Consider the following 16,563-nt stretch of genomic DNA (forward strand, 5'->3'; position numbering starts at 1 on the left):
AACGAGTGCAATTCTAGAAATTGGATCCAAAGTACCTGCCTAATTAAGTGGTTAGATTTATTTTGCATGTCAAAACTAACCGCATGTCGCAAATAAATGAGGGTATGAGAGTCTTTTTATGCCACTACTAATCTGTCTGAAAAAAATTAGAAATGCACTCTTTATGGGACGGAGGAAGTACTTGATTATACGATCATGATGATAATTCTCGTGTTATTTGCGTTATTATGAATAGATCCGACGGGTACCCGTCGGGTACGGGTAAGAAATTCTACCCGATTAGCTTGGTGGGTACGGGTACAAATTAGACTTTCGGGTTGGCAGATATTTGCTCTACTTGCATATTACCCGACCCGTTGACATCCCTATTCAAACCGTCTTCATAACACCTGAAAAGAGTAAAATACACCGCCAGACTTTAAACTTGATTTAGGATATCATCCAGATCCTCAAACTTTTAAAATGCACATTCAAATTCAAATTCAGAGACAGATTGATTCATTTGACGTTCCTCCAATTTGCTCAACACACTCCACACCAAACATGCAGGGGCGAAGCTCGTGGGTGCACCTGCAACCCCCTCCCCCACAACAAAAAAAAAATTCAGTTATTGCCCCTAGATTTTGGCCTTATATGCACCTCACACAGGCTTGGCAGCCCAACAGCAGCAGCCTGGAAAGTCCTAATGGCATCAATTTTTCGCATACGAGTGTGGCGACTCGTCGTATTCGCGTTCGCCTTGTTCCGCCATTCCGCCTCCCTCCTATCTCACACCTCACAGCTGCGCTCACTCTGGCCAATCTCCAATCACCGCCTACGGCCTCCGACCTCCGCCGTCGCTCGCCCCCTCGCTGGCCGCTGGTCTCGTCAAGTGAACGAGTTGATAATCATTCGCTGGTTGCCTGCTTCGCCCCTACCGCACAAGGCCTGACCACTAATCTCAGCAAGCATCAAGATTGGAACTAGATGCATAACGCTTCTTCAATTTGTCTATTTGTTTGTCAATTAATCTAGATTATCATAAACAAAGATGAAACTTAAAAACCCTAGTTGATTTTTGCTATTCATATGGAACTATCATAGAGTTATTGGTTACAATATACAAATTAGAGGATTGGAGATCTGGAGTGATTGCAAGTCAGAATAAAATTTAGAGTTAAAGCCTTGAAGGTGCTACTTGGATGTATGTCATGTCATCTGATCTCTTTGCCTTTTAAATTTTTATTGCTGATTCTTAAACTAAGAAACTAGAAAACAGTAAATTCAGTACATATTTACATTTTTTTAAACATGTGCTGATGTAGGTTAATTGATGGAACAATTTTCAAGAGAAAAGCGCTAGAGCTGGATAGTGACAACAATGCTAGGAATTCATGTTTGGATGATATCAACTGGAAAGAGGAGATTAAATATGATCCAGTATTAAGGAAAAAAGTTGATGATTATCATCCTAATCTTCAAGAGAGGGTGAGAAGAAAATATTTGGAGAATGGGCTTTGCCAACCTCAAGTTGATGACTACCATCCTAATCTTCAAGAGAGGATGATACGAAAATATTATATAAAGTGTGAGCCTTGCCAACCTCATCCTTAGTAAATGTCTTTATCTAATTCTTAATGAATGGCTTTATCCAATCCTTTCTAGGTGCATAAGCACATCTTTTGGAGCCTATGTGTAGTTCACACCTTGAATCTCATGGATGCTTGATACTTACAGCGCAAGTAAAGCTATTTTCAACTTTTCCCGGGGCCATCCCAATTGTACACATATGTTTAGAAAATAAATTCTCGTTTGGACCTACTGAAAGTGGCAAAAACTCGATTTTCTATGCATTACATTTTACTGGAAAGCCTCGTAACAGTGAGAGAAGGACTTGCACCACCGTGGTAACCAAGCAATGGAAAGATTGGGTGAAAAGCTGCAACAGTGATCACCAGCAACAAACAAGGGTCATTGTTGATAGAATCAATGATGAAAACTTTTTGAATGAGGTTGAGAACATCTTTGCCATCACAAGACCTATATACTCAGTATTGAGGTTCATCAACGAAGAAGGTCCTTGTTGAAAATGGGATGGACCTAACCAACTAATGTGAGGACCAATACTTAACAAACTACTCTCTGAATTCTATCGGAGGTTGGTGATAAACGGCCTTGTAGCCCGTGTACACGCCGTGTATACGCTACTCAATAAGCTACTGTGCAGTTTAGGGTCTAAACGATGATTACACGGTCCAACCATTTATACGATAAAAACAGGGCTACACGGCCTATACAATAAAAAAGGGCAACTACACAGTTTTATACGACGAGTATACCGTTTAAAACAACATTTAGGGTACAAAGAAGTATCAACTATGCCTTATTTTTTAAACGGTATGACATTTTTTATTTGTAAATTATGATTTGTCACGTAATATAAGAATGATCAATTGATAAGGAGCATATGATTATATATTTGGTCTATTTAATGGTTAAGCTTGGTAATATGTAATGTTTGGTTGATAAAATATTAGTTTTTAGAATTTCACTTGCATAAATATATGAATTTTATTTCTACTGTACAAACCGTGTAGCATGTGTACACACTGTTACATGACGTGTACACGGCCTACTCGCTGCTCGAGGGGTGACCAAACGACTACCGTTTAGCGTTTAGGTGAATACTGGTTGATAGAGAAAACATGTTGAACAAGATTTAGGAAAAAACTATCATTTTGCATAGAAATGGGCATATATTCTCTCCAAATCATATAACATAAAAGTTTATACATAACAATGTCGAAAAATATGTGTGATTGACCGGTAACCAGGTGTGGCGTCACTAATGGCTCTAGCTAGGATGTCAAGGGATGGATCGATGGAGCGAAAGTAATGTAAATGAATGGATCAGGGTTAAGAGGATGGCCACATGCCCTTATCCGTTTATTGGTGTGCTAAATAGTATGTTCACATGCTTATGGGTTAGGCCTCGTTAGCCGGCTGAATTCAAAATACTGATATTTTTTGTGATAACCTAATTTTATCAGGCTCCACAGATTAAACAGAAATAACGGAATTATCGAAAATCTTTCAGTGATAATGTGAACTTACAGGTGCTTTTGACAAAGAGTCAAAGATGCAGAGCAAATGGAATTCTGAACTTTGGACCTCAATCTGTCATCTGCCGCACTGATTGTGCATGAGTTTGACAGGAATAGCAAGTTTAATTATTTTTTAAGGAAGAAACCTGATTTTGTCTGACAATCTTAATATATTTGATGTTTCCTGCAACATGTTATTTGTCAATGCTGCTGTTCTTGTTCTAGAAATGAAATGTCCAATAGTTCTTGAGCATGGCCTGTAAATCCTAATCTGAATTTTTGTTCTGGTTGTTGTCCTGATCAGAAATGTAATTATAACTACGCTTCAATTAACACAACACGACAGAGAAGATAATTTCGAGCAATGAACGGTTCATGTTGATCTGTTCTTGGATTCTTCCGTACATGGAAGTATTTCATTTCATGAGACTGGCATTAAGTTTGTTTGAGGCAGCAACACGTCGCATTGCTCGACAAATTAGCAAACATAAGGTTACCTCTCAAGTTACCATTCATACCTGAATCATTCAGATTTCAGACATGTCCGCAGTTCACAGGGACAGTATGAACCGGATTAGACTGTCCATGGCCGAACTCGTAGCAGCAGACGCTTGCATCTGCAGACGGTGTGCCCTCTCCCTCATCTGAGCTCCATCTTCACCAGCCATGACTTCCGTCACCGCCTTGGCCACCGTTCCCCTCTCGAGCACCTCCCCAACCTCTAGCCCGACACCCCACTCGTGCGTCACGTACCTTGCAGTGACCATCTGGTCCGCGAAGCACGGCTGCACAAGCATGGGCACCCCTTCGCAGATGCTCTCCAATGTCGAGTTCCACCCACAGTGCGTCCAGAACGCACAAATCGCTTCGTGTGCCAAGACCTCCCTTTGCCGAGCCCATTTGACAATCTTTCCTCTGCCCCTTATCTCCTCCTCGAACCCATCCGGCAATGGTGGAGCCTCGTCGCCGGCGCCGCTGACCGAGCCCGGCCGGACGACCCACAGGAACGGCACGCCGCTGCCGGCCAGCCCCCACGCCATCTCCTCGAACACGCCGTGGTCGACGCAGGCCAGGCTCCCGAGGCTCACGTACAGCACGGAGCGCGGCGGGTGCGCATCCAGCCATGCCAGGCAGCCATGGTCGGGCTCGTGGAGGCTTTGCTCCGCCGGCGGTGTCTGGAAGAGCAAGTGCAGCGGCCCGACGGCGAACGCCGGTAGGGACAGCTCGCGCTGGATCTTGGCTAGCTCCGACGCCTCGATCGCCTCGAATGTGTTGATCACGATGCCGGACACCGAGGCTCGGACGCCGTCGGCGACGGAGGCGACGAAGCCACAGAGCTCGTCGGTGTCGCAGCCGTCGACGCGGATCAGGTCTCGCACGCGGAGCGGCTCGAGGTCCGGCACCGGCTCGTCCAGCTGCTCCTCTGCAGGAGCCAGGAACATTTGCAGCTAGCTCATGAACGCGGACTCAAGATCCAGTGTGAAAAAAGGTTGCTTGCCTTTGATGGGAATGTAGCAGGCGTCGCGCAGCCGCGGGCACGCGAGCATGTTCCGGAACGCGGCGGCGCTGTCCGTCCGGAGCGCGAGCGCGGGTACGCCGAGCTGGGCGGCGGCGCCCATCGCCGCGTAGCACTGCCCGTCGACCACCGCGCACGCGACGTCCTGGCGGTGGCCGCCGCCGCCGCCGCGCAGCAGCGACGCGAGGGCCGCCCGGAAGGGCGCCTCGCAGGCGGCGTTCAGGGCCAGCAGCTTCCTGAGGATGTCGGAGTCGGGGGAGGTGGCCTCGTCCGGGAGCGTCTCGTGGATGGGGACGAAGTCGACCTCCGGGTGGCGCGCGGGGTCCGGGGCGTTGAAGCCCGTGTGGAGGACGGTGACGCCGAGGCCCCGCGCGCGGAGGAGCGCCGCGAGCTTGAGCATCGGGTTGAGGTGGCCCTGGAACGGCAGGGAGAAGAGGACGACGCGGCGGCGGCGGACGCCGTCGCCGTGCTGCTCTCGTCCGGCCATTGCCGCCCGCCGGCAGAGTGGTTGCTGGGGAGGTCACAGACTAGTGATTCGGAATTTGGTTATGCACACTTGTCCATACGATTAGTACGACCATTGTCTTTGTCTGTGAACTGTGGGCATGTGATGCATGACGATAAGGAATCATCTGAATTGAGCAGCCGTGACGATTCTTTGGAGCCTTATGGAGATCTGCTTGCTACTCTAGCAAACATCACAATTGAAAATGGAACAAAAGCAAATTTTTCGCAAACGATATCTAGTCGTAGTGATTTTATTAGTAGACATATTTGTCATAAATTCATGGACAAATGTGAGGCGACGCATGCTACAGCAAGAGAGTGTCAGTTGCAAATTTGGTGGTCAGTCACCATCCGAAACTAGGTCCAGCCAAGCATGTGTGCTTTTGTTCCAGGAGGGGTGAGCTTGCCATTTCAAGGTGATGGGGCGAAGGAAGTGCAGGAGATAGTGGAAACTTGCGTAGCGTAATCGTGCTTGTTCTTGCAGGTACTCTTCTGGGGACGTATTGGATCAAGATTTGGTCAATCCTATCTAAAGAGGAAGAGAGACAGCTTGAAGAAGGGCAAATTTTGCAACGCATGTTTGTAGTTCACAGTGACAATATGTACTGTACTAGACTGTCCATGGCCGAACTAGTAGCAGCAGTTGCTTGCATCTGCAGATGGCGTGCCCTCTCCCTCATCCGAGCTCCATCTTCCCCAACCATCAGCTTCGCCACCGCCTCCGCCACCCTCCCCCTCTCAATCACCTCCCCAACCTCCATCCCGACGCCCCACTTGTGCGTCACGTACCTCGCGTTCGCCATCTGGTCCGCGAAGCACGGCTGCACGAGCATGGGCACCCCTTCGCAGACGCTCTCCAGCGTCGAGTTCCACCCGCAGTGCGTCCAGAACGCGCCAATGGCCGCGTGCGCCAGGACCTCTCTCTGCGGAGCCCATGCGACAACCTTGCCCCTGCCCCTTGTCTCCTCGCTGAACCCATCGGGCAACGGCGGTGGAGCCTCGTCGCCGGCGCCGGTGACCGAGCCGGGCCGGACGACCCACAGGAACGTTACGCCGCTGCCGGCCAGCCCCCACGCCGTCTCCTCGAACGCGGCGCGGCTGACGGCGGCCACGCTCCCCAGGCTCACGTACAGCACGGAGCGCGGCGGGCGCGCGTCCAGCCACGCCAGGCAGCCGCGGTCGGGGGCGCGCAGGGTCTGCTCCGCCGGCGCGCGGGACAGCAGGTGCAGCGGCCCGACGGCGAAGGCGGGGCGGGAGAGCTCGCGCCGGATCGCGGCCAGCTCCGGCGCCTCGATCCCCTCAGACGTGTTGAAGACGACGCCGGACGCCGAGGCCAGGACGGCGCCGGCGACGCGGGCGAGGAGCCTGCGCAGCGCGTCCGCGTCGCTGCCGTCGATGCGGATCAGGTCTCGCGTGCGGAGCGGCTCGAGATCCGGCACCGGTTCGTCGAGCCTCTCCTCTGCAGATAGAAATGGTAGATGGAAACTAAATCAGCGGCATGCTCATGCGTCCGCCAAACATCCGGTGCGAGGTCACCAGACTTTGCTGTACTACTTGCCTGTGACGGGAACGTAGCCGGCGTCGAGCAGCCGCGGGTACGCGAGCAAGCTGCGGAACGTGGCGGCGCTGTCCGTGCGGAGCGCTAGCACGGGGACGCCGAGCTGGGCCGCCGCGCGCAGCGCGGCGTAGCACTGCCCGTCGACCACCGCGCACGCGACGTCCGCCTGGTGGCCGCCGCCGCCGCGCAGGCGCAGCAGCGACGCGAGGGCCTCGCGGAAGGGCCCCTCGGAGGCGGCGTTCAGGGCCAGGAGCTGCCTGGCGATGTCGGCGCCGGGGGAGGTGACCTCGGCGGGGAACGCCTCGTGGATGGGGACGAAGCCGAGCTCCGGGTGGCGCGCGGGGTCGGGGGCGTTGAAGCCGGTGTGGAGGACGGTGACGGCGAGGCCCCGCGCGTGGAGAAGCGCGCCGAGGTGGAGCATCGGGCTGATGTGGCCCTGGAACGGCAACGGGAAGAGCACGACGCGGCGGCGGTGCTGCTCTTGTCCGGCCATCATCGACGGCGAGTGGTTGTTGCAGTGCGAGGTCAGCAGACGGTGATGCCGAGTTGGTCCGGATCATGAGCATAGGTGCACGGGATGTGGCCATGTGACGCGTCATCAGCTGAATAGCTTAGTCCTGGCCATGTGAAAAGTTTTAGTTATGTTATCCCCTGTCAAATTTCTGACTATTCAACAGAAACCCAATAATAGTTCATATTCGTGCTTCCACGCTAGGAAAGTGTGGTACTTTTTCCTAAATCGGAATACTGCAAATTTGACAGATTTTTGACTAAAAATGAGTCAGCCATGATTTTGTAGGATGTTTTATTTCACCTTCAAAACATTTTGTTTCTTAGGCCAGAAAAACAGATAAGTAGTTTCTCTTTCGACAAATGGAGGCGCTAGCATTCATACAGTTGAATTTAAGCATTGTTATAGTCAGGTGGTTTGTATTCATCTGACGTTGATCCATGATCACTTGCAGGTTCCAACTACTCGTCATCTCCCTCCTCATATCACTCTGCACTTCCAAAGCCATTCACCACCTCGTTCTCCCACCGCTCCCCTCCACCTCCTGCGGCCATGTTTCCTCTGGATCTACGCATTGCCACTTTCACCATGCTGACCTTGCCTTAGCTGACCGATTTATGGAAACAGAGCACTGAGCGCGGTGAGGCAATTCATTTCAACATGCAAAGCATAGAGCCCATACAGAGTCTTGAGTGTTCATTTTGCACATGACTGAACATGATATAAATAATGGCAAACGACAACTATAGACTATAAACCCAGTAGAAAAAGTTGGCTTATTCAGCTGGAACCATGCATGCACACACATGACAGCTCCAGACATCCATGGTCGTCCGGCGTATACCAGATGCTACAGCTAGGAAAAAGGAAACTTTCGAAGAGAAAGTATGTGATCTACCAACTTATCAACGGCCTGCTGAGAAGACCCACTACGCTCAAGGCACATCCTCACTTTCTCCTTCAAATCCTTCGCTCTTTCCCTCATCGCAGCTCCCTCGTCTTCTTCCATCAGCTTCCTGACCGCCTTCTCGGTCTCCCCACGCTCCAGCACACCCTCCAGCAAAATCCCAATCTTCCATGCATCCGCCACGTACCTTCCGGTAGCTAGTTGATCTCCAAAGAGAGGCCTTGACAGCATCGGCATCCCCCTCCGCCGCCGCCATGAGCGACGCGAGCGCGACGCGGACGCGCCCGGACGCCTCCATGGCCGCGTTGAGGGCGAGGATCTTGGGGATGCCGTTGGCCGCGGCGGCGGCGGCGGCCTCCGGGATGGCGTCGGGCACCGCGACGAAGGCGAGCCCCGGGTGGCGCGCGGGGTCCGGCGCGTTGAACGCCGTGTGGAGGACGGTGACGGCGAGCCCCCGCGCGCGGAGCGCGCCGGCCAGCTGCAGCATCGGGCTGATGTGGCCCTGGAACGGCAGCGGGAACAGCGCGACGCGGGCGCGCCTGCCGTCCGCTCCTCCTCCGGCGTCGGCCATTCTCGATCGCCGGCCGGCTGGCTGGCTTGAAAGCTTGTAGTTGCTATATATAATAAACAGTGGCACGAATGATCCATCAATAGCCTCAGATATTTGACCAGCTAGTTGACCATATACTAATCCTCCTCGGAGCTTGGTTGGAGGAAGCTTCGTAAAGCCACGGGTGCATGCGTGCTCACGCAGCAGCCACACGGATATGGTTAAGAACTGCTCCTCCGTTCAGAAAATAGTCATCCTAAGAATTTTATAGAAGGTAAAATGATCATGTTTGTCCCTATTTATTACCCATATTTAACACTAATTGATTTTTGCATGCACATGCACTATGTCTTGTTTTTTAAATAAATTTTAAATTCTATAATAACTTTATTTTTAAAACAGAGGGAGCAGACGATCCGATCAAAGGTGACTGCTAATGTCTGGAGTCTACAGTTGACGGATCTTCGAAAGAGATAGTATATCTTCTGCAAAAAAGAAAGAAAAAAGATTGTGTATTTTTTTCAGCGTCAACACTATTGTAACGCCAATTAATTGTTTTTATGCTCGGTATTGCCCATGATTGCAATGTACTCCACCCGTTCCAATATATAGTTCATTTTGCCTTTTTTAGATTCATGATATTTGCTATGCATCTAGATATAATGTATATATATCTAGGTGTAAATTAAAATCTATGAACCTAGAAAAGCCAAAACAGACTATATTTTAAAATAGAGTGAGTATACAACAAGCAAAGAAGATTAAATAAGGACGCATCACATTCAACCACCTCATAAGAATGGAGTGGCATGAATACCCAATTACTAATTTGATACTCCCCATTTCAAAATTCAAGATATTTTATTTTGTCTAAAGTCAAACTTCTTAATTCGATTAAGTTTATAGAAAAATAATGCACCAACACCTACAACACTAAATTAATTACTTTTATTAAATTTATTATAAAATATATCTTGATATTGCAGAATCTTAAATTTTTTTAGTAACTTGGTTAAAGCTAGAAAATTTTGATTAAGACGAAACGTGGCTAAACCTACATCTTACATTTAAAATGGATGGAGTCAAAACTATTATGTGCAGTAGAGAAGGTGTTGAATCAGATGACAAAATTATTTTTGAGATATTAACAATACGATACATATTCTAAGTTTTTCAGGAATAAGTTGAAATTATTTGAAAGAAAATAAAGGAAAACAGAAGCTGCTACAAGCAGCTACTAGAAAAAGAGAGTATCAGAATCAACACGAATTGTTCATCGACGATTAAAAGCCTTAGGCCTAAGAATATCAGCCATTAATCTCCAAGAATAATATGTAGCTACAGAATTTCACAGAGATAATATGTAGCTAACCAACTTGTCCATGGCGATCTGAGAAGACCCAGAGCTCTCCAAGCAGTCTGCTACTTTCCTCCTCAGCACCTTCGCCCTCTCCCTCATCTCAGCTCCCTCCTCCCCCTCCATCAACCTCCTCACAGCATCCCTGATCCTTCCCCTCTCCAGCTCGCCTTCCAGCTCGAACCCCACACCCCAGACGTCCTGCACGTACCGCGCGTTCATCATCTGGTCCACGGCGTCCGGCCGGCAGATCATCGGCACCCCCTCGCCGACGCCCTCCAGAGTCGAGTTCCACCCGCCGTGGGTCCAGAACCCGCCCACCGCCCGGTGGGCCAGCACCTCCTGCTGCGGGGCCCACCGGATCACCATGCCCCTACCCTTGACAGCATCCTCAAATCCATCAGGTAGCTGCACACTGTCACAGCCCCGTACGAGCTTGGGGCGGACGACCCACAGGAAGGGGTGGCCGCTGTCTGCCAGGCCCCAGGCCACCTCCAGGAACTCGCCGGGATCCATGGCCGCCAGGCTGCCGAAGCTCGCGTACAGCACCGATCCGGGGGGCCGGGTGTCCAGCCACGCGATGCAGCTGCGGTCCTGGTCCAGCAGGCTGCTCCCGGCGCTCCGGGAGGAGAGCTTGTGGAGGGGGCCGGCGGCGAGCAGCAGCGGGAGGCCGTCGCCGGCGAGCTCGCCGCGAAGCTGCTCCATCTCGGCGGCCTCCAGAGCCTCGGACGTGTTGATGACGACGCCCGAGGAGTTCCGCACGGATTCGGTGATCCGGGCGAGGACCTCGCGGACCTTCTCGTGGTTGCTGACCGGCGAGAAGAAGAGGTCCTTCACCCGCAGCGGCGGCAGCTCCGGCACCGGCGTGTAGAGGTTTGACTCTGAAGCACAGGAACATAGATAGAAGATAGTTCAGATTGTAAACCCAACAATTCAAAAATCAAATAACTAGTATGAAAAAAATGTCCTAAAAGTTACTGATGCAGAGAATGCTTTATTTGGTCGAGATTTGGTTCCCAAAAAAATTTTGGAGTCCTTTAGTGAAAAATGAAAATTCACAAAATTCTTGCTGTGGTAAGAATCGGCGGCAACTAGCTAGAAGAATTTAAAACTTAATTATGTTTCAAATTGACGATTAAAATAGGTTGACTGAACTCTCATGGTAGTTGCTCACTTGCTCCAGTAAGTATGGGAAGTATGCTCGACTGACCTTGGGGAGGCAGGAATCCTTTTTCATGGAGCATGGGGTAGGCGAGGAAGCACCTCAAGCACGCGGCGCTCCCGGTGCGCAGCACCAGCGTGGGCAGCCCGAGCGCGGCGGCGACCCGCTGCACGGCGAGGAGGTTGCCGTCGATGAAGAGGCACGCGGCGGCGCCGCGGGGCCGCCGCTCCGCCTCCTGCTCCTCCTCGCCGCCCGCGAGCATCGCTGACGCCAGGGCGGCCCGCACGCCCGCCGGCGACGCCTCCATGGCGGCGTTCATGGCGAGGATGACGTCGATGATCCGGCCCGCCGCGGCGACGTCGGCGGGCACGCCGTCGGGGACCTCGACGAAGCGGAACTCCGGGTGGCGCGCGGGGCGCAGCGCGTTGAAGCGCGTGTGGAGCACGGTGACTGCGAGGCCCCGGGCGTGGAGCGCGCCGGCCAGGTGCATCATCGGGTCGATGTGGCCCTGGAACGGCAGCGGGAACACCAGCGCGCGGCGCCGAGCCTCCCGGCCGGGGACGCCGCCGGCCATCGCCGAGTGTGCCGTGTGCGTGCTCGGCCGGGGAGCGGCGGTTCTGCGCCACTGACCAGTGAGCTTCTGCTCGATCCGCAGAGAGGCTGGGCTGTTGGACTAGCGAACAGATGATGCACTGGAGTCATTGGAGGCAGGCAGCTTCATGTGTGCCTGAACCTGTAGTGGGGTACTCCATTTGCGTCGCGACAGATTTGTCCTGGAGAAAAATAATGCTGCGCCCGCTACGCGCCAACGGCAACTCGTCTCGCGTCACTGGTGACGTCACGGCTCGCATTATCCAACCGCCGGCTGCTGTGTCTGTAGAACTGATTTTTTCAACCACTTTTTTTTTTAATTCCCTAGTACTACTGCATGCATGATCTGCACATGTTTTTTCTGCTGAAAGTATAGCATTGTTACGATGGCTTTGTCTCGTGCTGTCATCCTACAACCTACATACTCCTTCCATCCATAAAAGAACCCAACTCCCGCATCGTGAGAAATCAAACAATCTTAAATTTAATTAAATTTGTAAAAATCTACAAAAATTTATATCTCCATCAACGTTCGTACTAGCAGTAACAGCCAGCCAGCCAGCAACCGTACCGCGGATGGCAATGGGCTCAAATACAGAATGGGCGTAGCCAGCAACCATATCGAAATACATCGTCCCTGACGGGCCAGGCCACGGCTCAGCCCACATCGCGGATGGCAAAGGGCTGGGCCGTTCGTGCCGTGCTAAAGCACAAGACATATCGTCGGCTGACGTGGAGCTGGGGAACAAGTAGAAAAAAATAAATTCCCTTGCTCCTCGTTTTTTACATTAGACTAGAACCCTACCCTCATGAGTATTTTTAAAGACCAATCCGGTAAATTTATGAGATTGATGAAGCTACCACAGGCATCTCACTGTCGATGGAAACGTCGCTTACCACTGAAAGCACAACGCTGTTAAATTCTAGAAAATTCGCTCCCACAGTGAGTCAAACCTAGAACCTGAGGTGCTACTGAAGCTCAGGCCCTTTCGCTACATTAGCGCATTTGATCCTTGGATGCGTGCTATAAACCAATTCTAACCCAAGACAAGACACTACCGTTAGTTTCTATACTTACCATGTTATATAGACACCGTACATAGAAACTATATTCTTAATGCAAAGAATATATAGTTTCTTCAAAATAAACTATTATCCAATCATCTCTCTTCTTTTTTCTTGATTTTCGCGTAAATATAGTTTATTGCATTCATCTTTTTTTTCTTTTCTCATTAAGTCTCCTACCACCCAGCTTTTTCTTAGTTACATATTTAATACTATAGAAATCAACTGAGGTGGAGGGTTGAGACTGCCCTAAGCTAGCGAAGCGCAAAGATAAATGAACTTAACTCTGTATTTTTTGTTCTCTAGTTCAGTTTGGATCAGCTAGAGATTGCAGGAGCTAGCCTGTATCTTGTGGAATTGTAAAAGCTGGATCAAAAGTTGCATTGGTCTAGTTGGTTTAGCCGGAGCATTTAAAAGTCCCATTGCACAAATTGATAAAAGCTATGGTGGGGGTAGCCTTTAGGATTGTAAAAGTTGCGGTGAGTAAAAACTAGACCAAAAGCGGCATGTTTAGATCAGCCAGAGCTTTTAAAAGCTGGATCCCATGTTCTTTAGGGCACCTACAACGGTTAAACAACAGCCGTCTATACGAATCTATGCAAACAAAATAAGCTAACATGCCTATTATGAAATAAGAAAAGAATTTGTTACTATCTACTATCTCGTCTACTGCTCTGGTCCGTACTCCCATGCAAAATAACACCAAATAGAATATATATTAAGGGCCAGTTTGGTAGAGCTCCAACTGATCCTGATTCTCTATGGGAGCTGATTCTCTAATAGAAGTGATTCTGTAGCTGAAGGTGATTCTTTTTGATTCTCTAGCATAAACTTTTAAAATCAGGATGGAGAATCACTTCACAGAATCAGGAGAAGCTACTTTTTCAGCTCCCAGCCTCTTAGTTCATTTTAGAGAATCACTCCACAGAATCAGCAGAGAATCACTTCTCTCTGAAAAACTGTTTGGCAGAGCTCTTGCTGGATTCAGCAGAGAATCAGCTCTGCGAGCTCTGCCAAACTGGCCCTAAATATCAAAAACAGCTAACAGACAACCCTTGTAAAGTGGTCTGTATGCGTTAAATAGACAACAGCTGTCTAAACTTTGTACGTACCCTTGTAGCTGATCCAAACAAGCCTTTTGCTTGTGTTCTTTTGTTCTTTTGCAATAAGACAAGTAGTTATCTTCCGGAGAACCAGCGCAAGCTTAATGAGCTCCACTTGTCTATCTATTGTCGACAAACAGAAACTACAAATAACCTCACCCCTGACATCTGAAATGCAGAACCAACCAAGTTTCACTAGAATTTAAATCTTGCGTCGTGCTCCTCCTGCTTGTACCTGTGCTGCCGGCCGTGACGATCCGACGGCGATGGCCAGCGTCCATGAAGCGCGCACCGGCGGCGGCGGCGACGCCGGCGGCCGGAAGTCACGACGCCCGCGCCGCGTCCTGGTGTTCCCGCTGCCGTTCCAGGGCCACATCAACCCGATGCTGCAGCTGGCCGACGCGCTCCACGCGCGGGGGCTCGCCGTCACCGTGCTCCACACGCACTTCAACGCGCTGGACCCCGCGCGCCGCCCGGAGTTCCGGTTCGTGCCCGTGCCCGACGGCGTCCCCGCCGGCGTCGCCGCGTCCGGGGACGCCATCGACATCCTCCACGCCATGAACGCCGGCATGGAGGCGGAGGAGTCGGCGGCCCTCCGGGGCGTCCTCGAGTCGGTGCTCGCCGACGAGGAGAAGACCCCCGCCGCGTGCATCGTCTTCGACGCCAACCTCCTCGCCGTGCCACGGGCCGCCGCGGCGGTAGGTCTCAAGACGGTGGTGCTGCGCACCGCGAGCGCGGCCTGCCTTGGATGCTTCATGGCCTACCCGATGCTTCACCAAAAGGGTTACCTGCCTCCCCAAGGTCAGTTTACTAGAGCATCAATGGAGCAAAGTGTAGTAGTTCTCTCTTGGATTGAAACCTTAATTACCTTGGGGAGTACATTTCAATTTTTATGCTTTAGCCACAAGTTGTTTTACTACAGTAATTGTATTCATTAGGAAGTTAGGATCAATGCTAGAATAGTCAAATGAATATCAGACTTGCATCCGCCTAAAAATATTCCAAATATGCTTATAACTAAAAACAGGAGACAAACTAAATGTCATATCCTACAAGTAAATTTTGTACACATCAGTTTTTAGGAAAATTTCCAAATTTAACAAATGAACTTTTCAGTGATATTTCTTTCCTTAACTTGTTAGCATGAACTGAGCATTCTGGTGCATATTCTAACTCCATGTATGCTCTGTTCTAGAGTCAAAAATGTACATGCCGGTGAAAGAGCTACCGCCACTGAGGGTAAGGGACCTCTTCTACTCAAGCTGGAGTGACCAAGAAAAAATGCGCAACTTACTTGCTCGGGCCATGGAAGCAGTGAACAATTCCTCTGGTCTAGTGATCAACACATTTGATGCTCTGGAGCCAGCTGAGCTGGAGAGGATCCGCGACGAGCTCCGCATCCCTATGGTACTTGCGCCAGGGCCTCTCCACAAGCTCTCCTCTAAGAACACAGCTAGTAGCTTACTGGATGAGGACTGCGATTGTATCAAGTGGCTGGACAAGCAGCCCCCAAAATCTGTGCTGTATGTTAGCTTTGGGAGCTTGGCTTCATTGGACCCCAATGAGTTCTTGGAGGTGGCTTGGGGTTTGGCGACCAGTGGCCATCCTTTTCTATGGGTGGTTCGTCCAGACTCGGTGCGGGGTTTGGACGGTCCGGGTTTCCCCAATGGCTTTGAGGCTGCGGTTGAGGGTAGAGGCAAGGTGATTCGGTGGGCGCCGCAACAGGAGGTGCTGGCCCACCGGGCAGTGGGTGGGTTTTGGACGCACAATGGATGGAACTCGACATTAGAGAGCATCAGCGAGGGGGTTCCAATGATATGTAGGCCTCAGTTCGCAGATCAGATGATGAACACGAGGTATGTGGAGAAAACATGGGGTGTAGGGTTTGAGCTTGAAGGTGAGCTGGAAAGAGGCAAAATAGAGAAGGCCATTAGGAAGCTCATGGAGGAAAGGGAGGGAGCAGAGATGAGGGAAAGAGCTATGGAGCTAAAGATGAAAGTAGCAGACTGCTTGAAACCTGGTGGGTCTTCTGAGATTGCCATTGATAAGTTGGTGCGACACATACTTTCTTTGTGACTATTTTTTACGGGGAACATTCTATGTGAACTTCATGTTGCTTGGAATTCTTAGTTAGGAAAATTTGTAGGGAGTACTAATTTTTTGTTCTTAGCCATGTTGTACTTAATTATTCCACAAAACAATGGAGCTTATTTTCATTTGGTTTTCTCGTCCAAATTTCTGCTTGAACAAATGTGTTCCCACTTGAACTAGAACCATATTATTCGATAGGAACTCAATCCAGTAGCTTAAAAAAAGTTGAGGACCTTTCAGTGCAGTTCAATCGCTCATTGAAATAAATTTCCCCACTGATTTGGCTTGGATCATCATTAAAAAAATGTAGATGGTTGAAATTCTTCAGGAGCGTAGGCCGTAGGGAGCCTTCTGGGTCTCTTCTTGGTCCTGGAACGAGCAAATTCTTCTACTCCTAATAATACCTTGGGCCGAGTTTCTTTTTATAATGTTCAAAAGTTTTGTAACGAGGGCTAAGGTGGGAGGGAACATGGCATTTGCAACATGTAGATGGTTGAAACCTAAGAAGACCCGTCGCAACTATCTTGTGGGAGGTCTTCCCCCTATGTCCAGTTTTTTTTTT

The 16,563-nt window shown here is 50.2% G+C and overlaps 5 protein-coding genes across 5 annotated transcripts; 1 reads left to right on the forward strand and 4 right to left on the reverse strand.

Moving 5' to 3' along the window:
* Positions 1–3,467: 3,467 nt before the first annotated feature.
* Positions 3,468–5,518, reverse strand: LOC112882909 (DIMBOA UDP-glucosyltransferase BX8-like). The gene is made up of 2 exons (XM_025948103.1): positions 4,582–5,518; positions 3,468–4,506 (listed from the first exon to the last, which is right to left on the reverse strand). Exons 1-2 carry the CDS (start codon positions 5,084–5,086, stop codon positions 3,635–3,637), a joined length of 1,377 nt encoding a protein of 458 aa, XP_025803888.1. The 5' UTR covers positions 5,087–5,518; the 3' UTR covers positions 3,468–3,634.
* A 138-nt stretch (positions 5,519–5,656) lies between these two features.
* Positions 5,657–7,339, reverse strand: LOC112882908 (DIMBOA UDP-glucosyltransferase BX8-like). The gene is made up of 2 exons (XM_025948102.1): positions 6,665–7,339; positions 5,657–6,565 (listed from the first exon to the last, which is right to left on the reverse strand). Exons 1-2 carry the CDS (start codon positions 7,158–7,160, stop codon positions 5,694–5,696), a joined length of 1,368 nt encoding a protein of 455 aa, XP_025803887.1. The 5' UTR covers positions 7,161–7,339; the 3' UTR covers positions 5,657–5,693.
* Positions 7,340–7,807: 468 nt separating this feature from the next.
* LOC112882912 (DIMBOA UDP-glucosyltransferase BX8-like) lies at positions 7,808–8,944 on the reverse strand. Its single transcript, XM_025948106.1, has one exon. It carries the CDS (start codon positions 8,651–8,653, stop codon positions 8,111–8,113), a length of 543 nt encoding a protein of 180 aa, XP_025803891.1. The 5' UTR covers positions 8,654–8,944; the 3' UTR covers positions 7,808–8,110.
* An 800-nt stretch (positions 8,945–9,744) lies between these two features.
* Positions 9,745–12,086, reverse strand: LOC112882906 (DIMBOA UDP-glucosyltransferase BX9-like). The gene is made up of 2 exons (XM_025948099.1): positions 11,200–12,086; positions 9,745–10,870 (listed from the first exon to the last, which is right to left on the reverse strand). The coding sequence occupies exons 1-2, from the start codon at positions 11,723–11,725 to the stop codon at positions 9,981–9,983; spliced, it is 1,416 nt and encodes a 471-aa protein (XP_025803884.1). The 5' UTR covers positions 11,726–12,086; the 3' UTR covers positions 9,745–9,980.
* Positions 12,087–13,932: 1,846 nt separating this feature from the next.
* LOC112882907 (DIMBOA UDP-glucosyltransferase BX9-like) lies at positions 13,933–16,137 on the forward strand. Its single transcript, XM_025948101.1, has 2 exons — positions 13,933–14,711; positions 15,106–16,137. Exons 1-2 carry the CDS (start codon positions 14,177–14,179, stop codon positions 15,984–15,986), a joined length of 1,416 nt encoding a protein of 471 aa, XP_025803886.1. The 5' UTR covers positions 13,933–14,176; the 3' UTR covers positions 15,987–16,137.
* The last annotated feature ends 426 nt before the right edge of the window (positions 16,138–16,563 follow it).

Source organism: Panicum hallii, chromosome 2 (genome assembly GCF_002211085.1).
Source record: "Panicum hallii strain FIL2 chromosome 2, PHallii_v3.1, whole genome shotgun sequence".
Taxonomy (NCBI): Eukaryota; Viridiplantae; Streptophyta; class Magnoliopsida; order Poales; family Poaceae; genus Panicum; species Panicum hallii.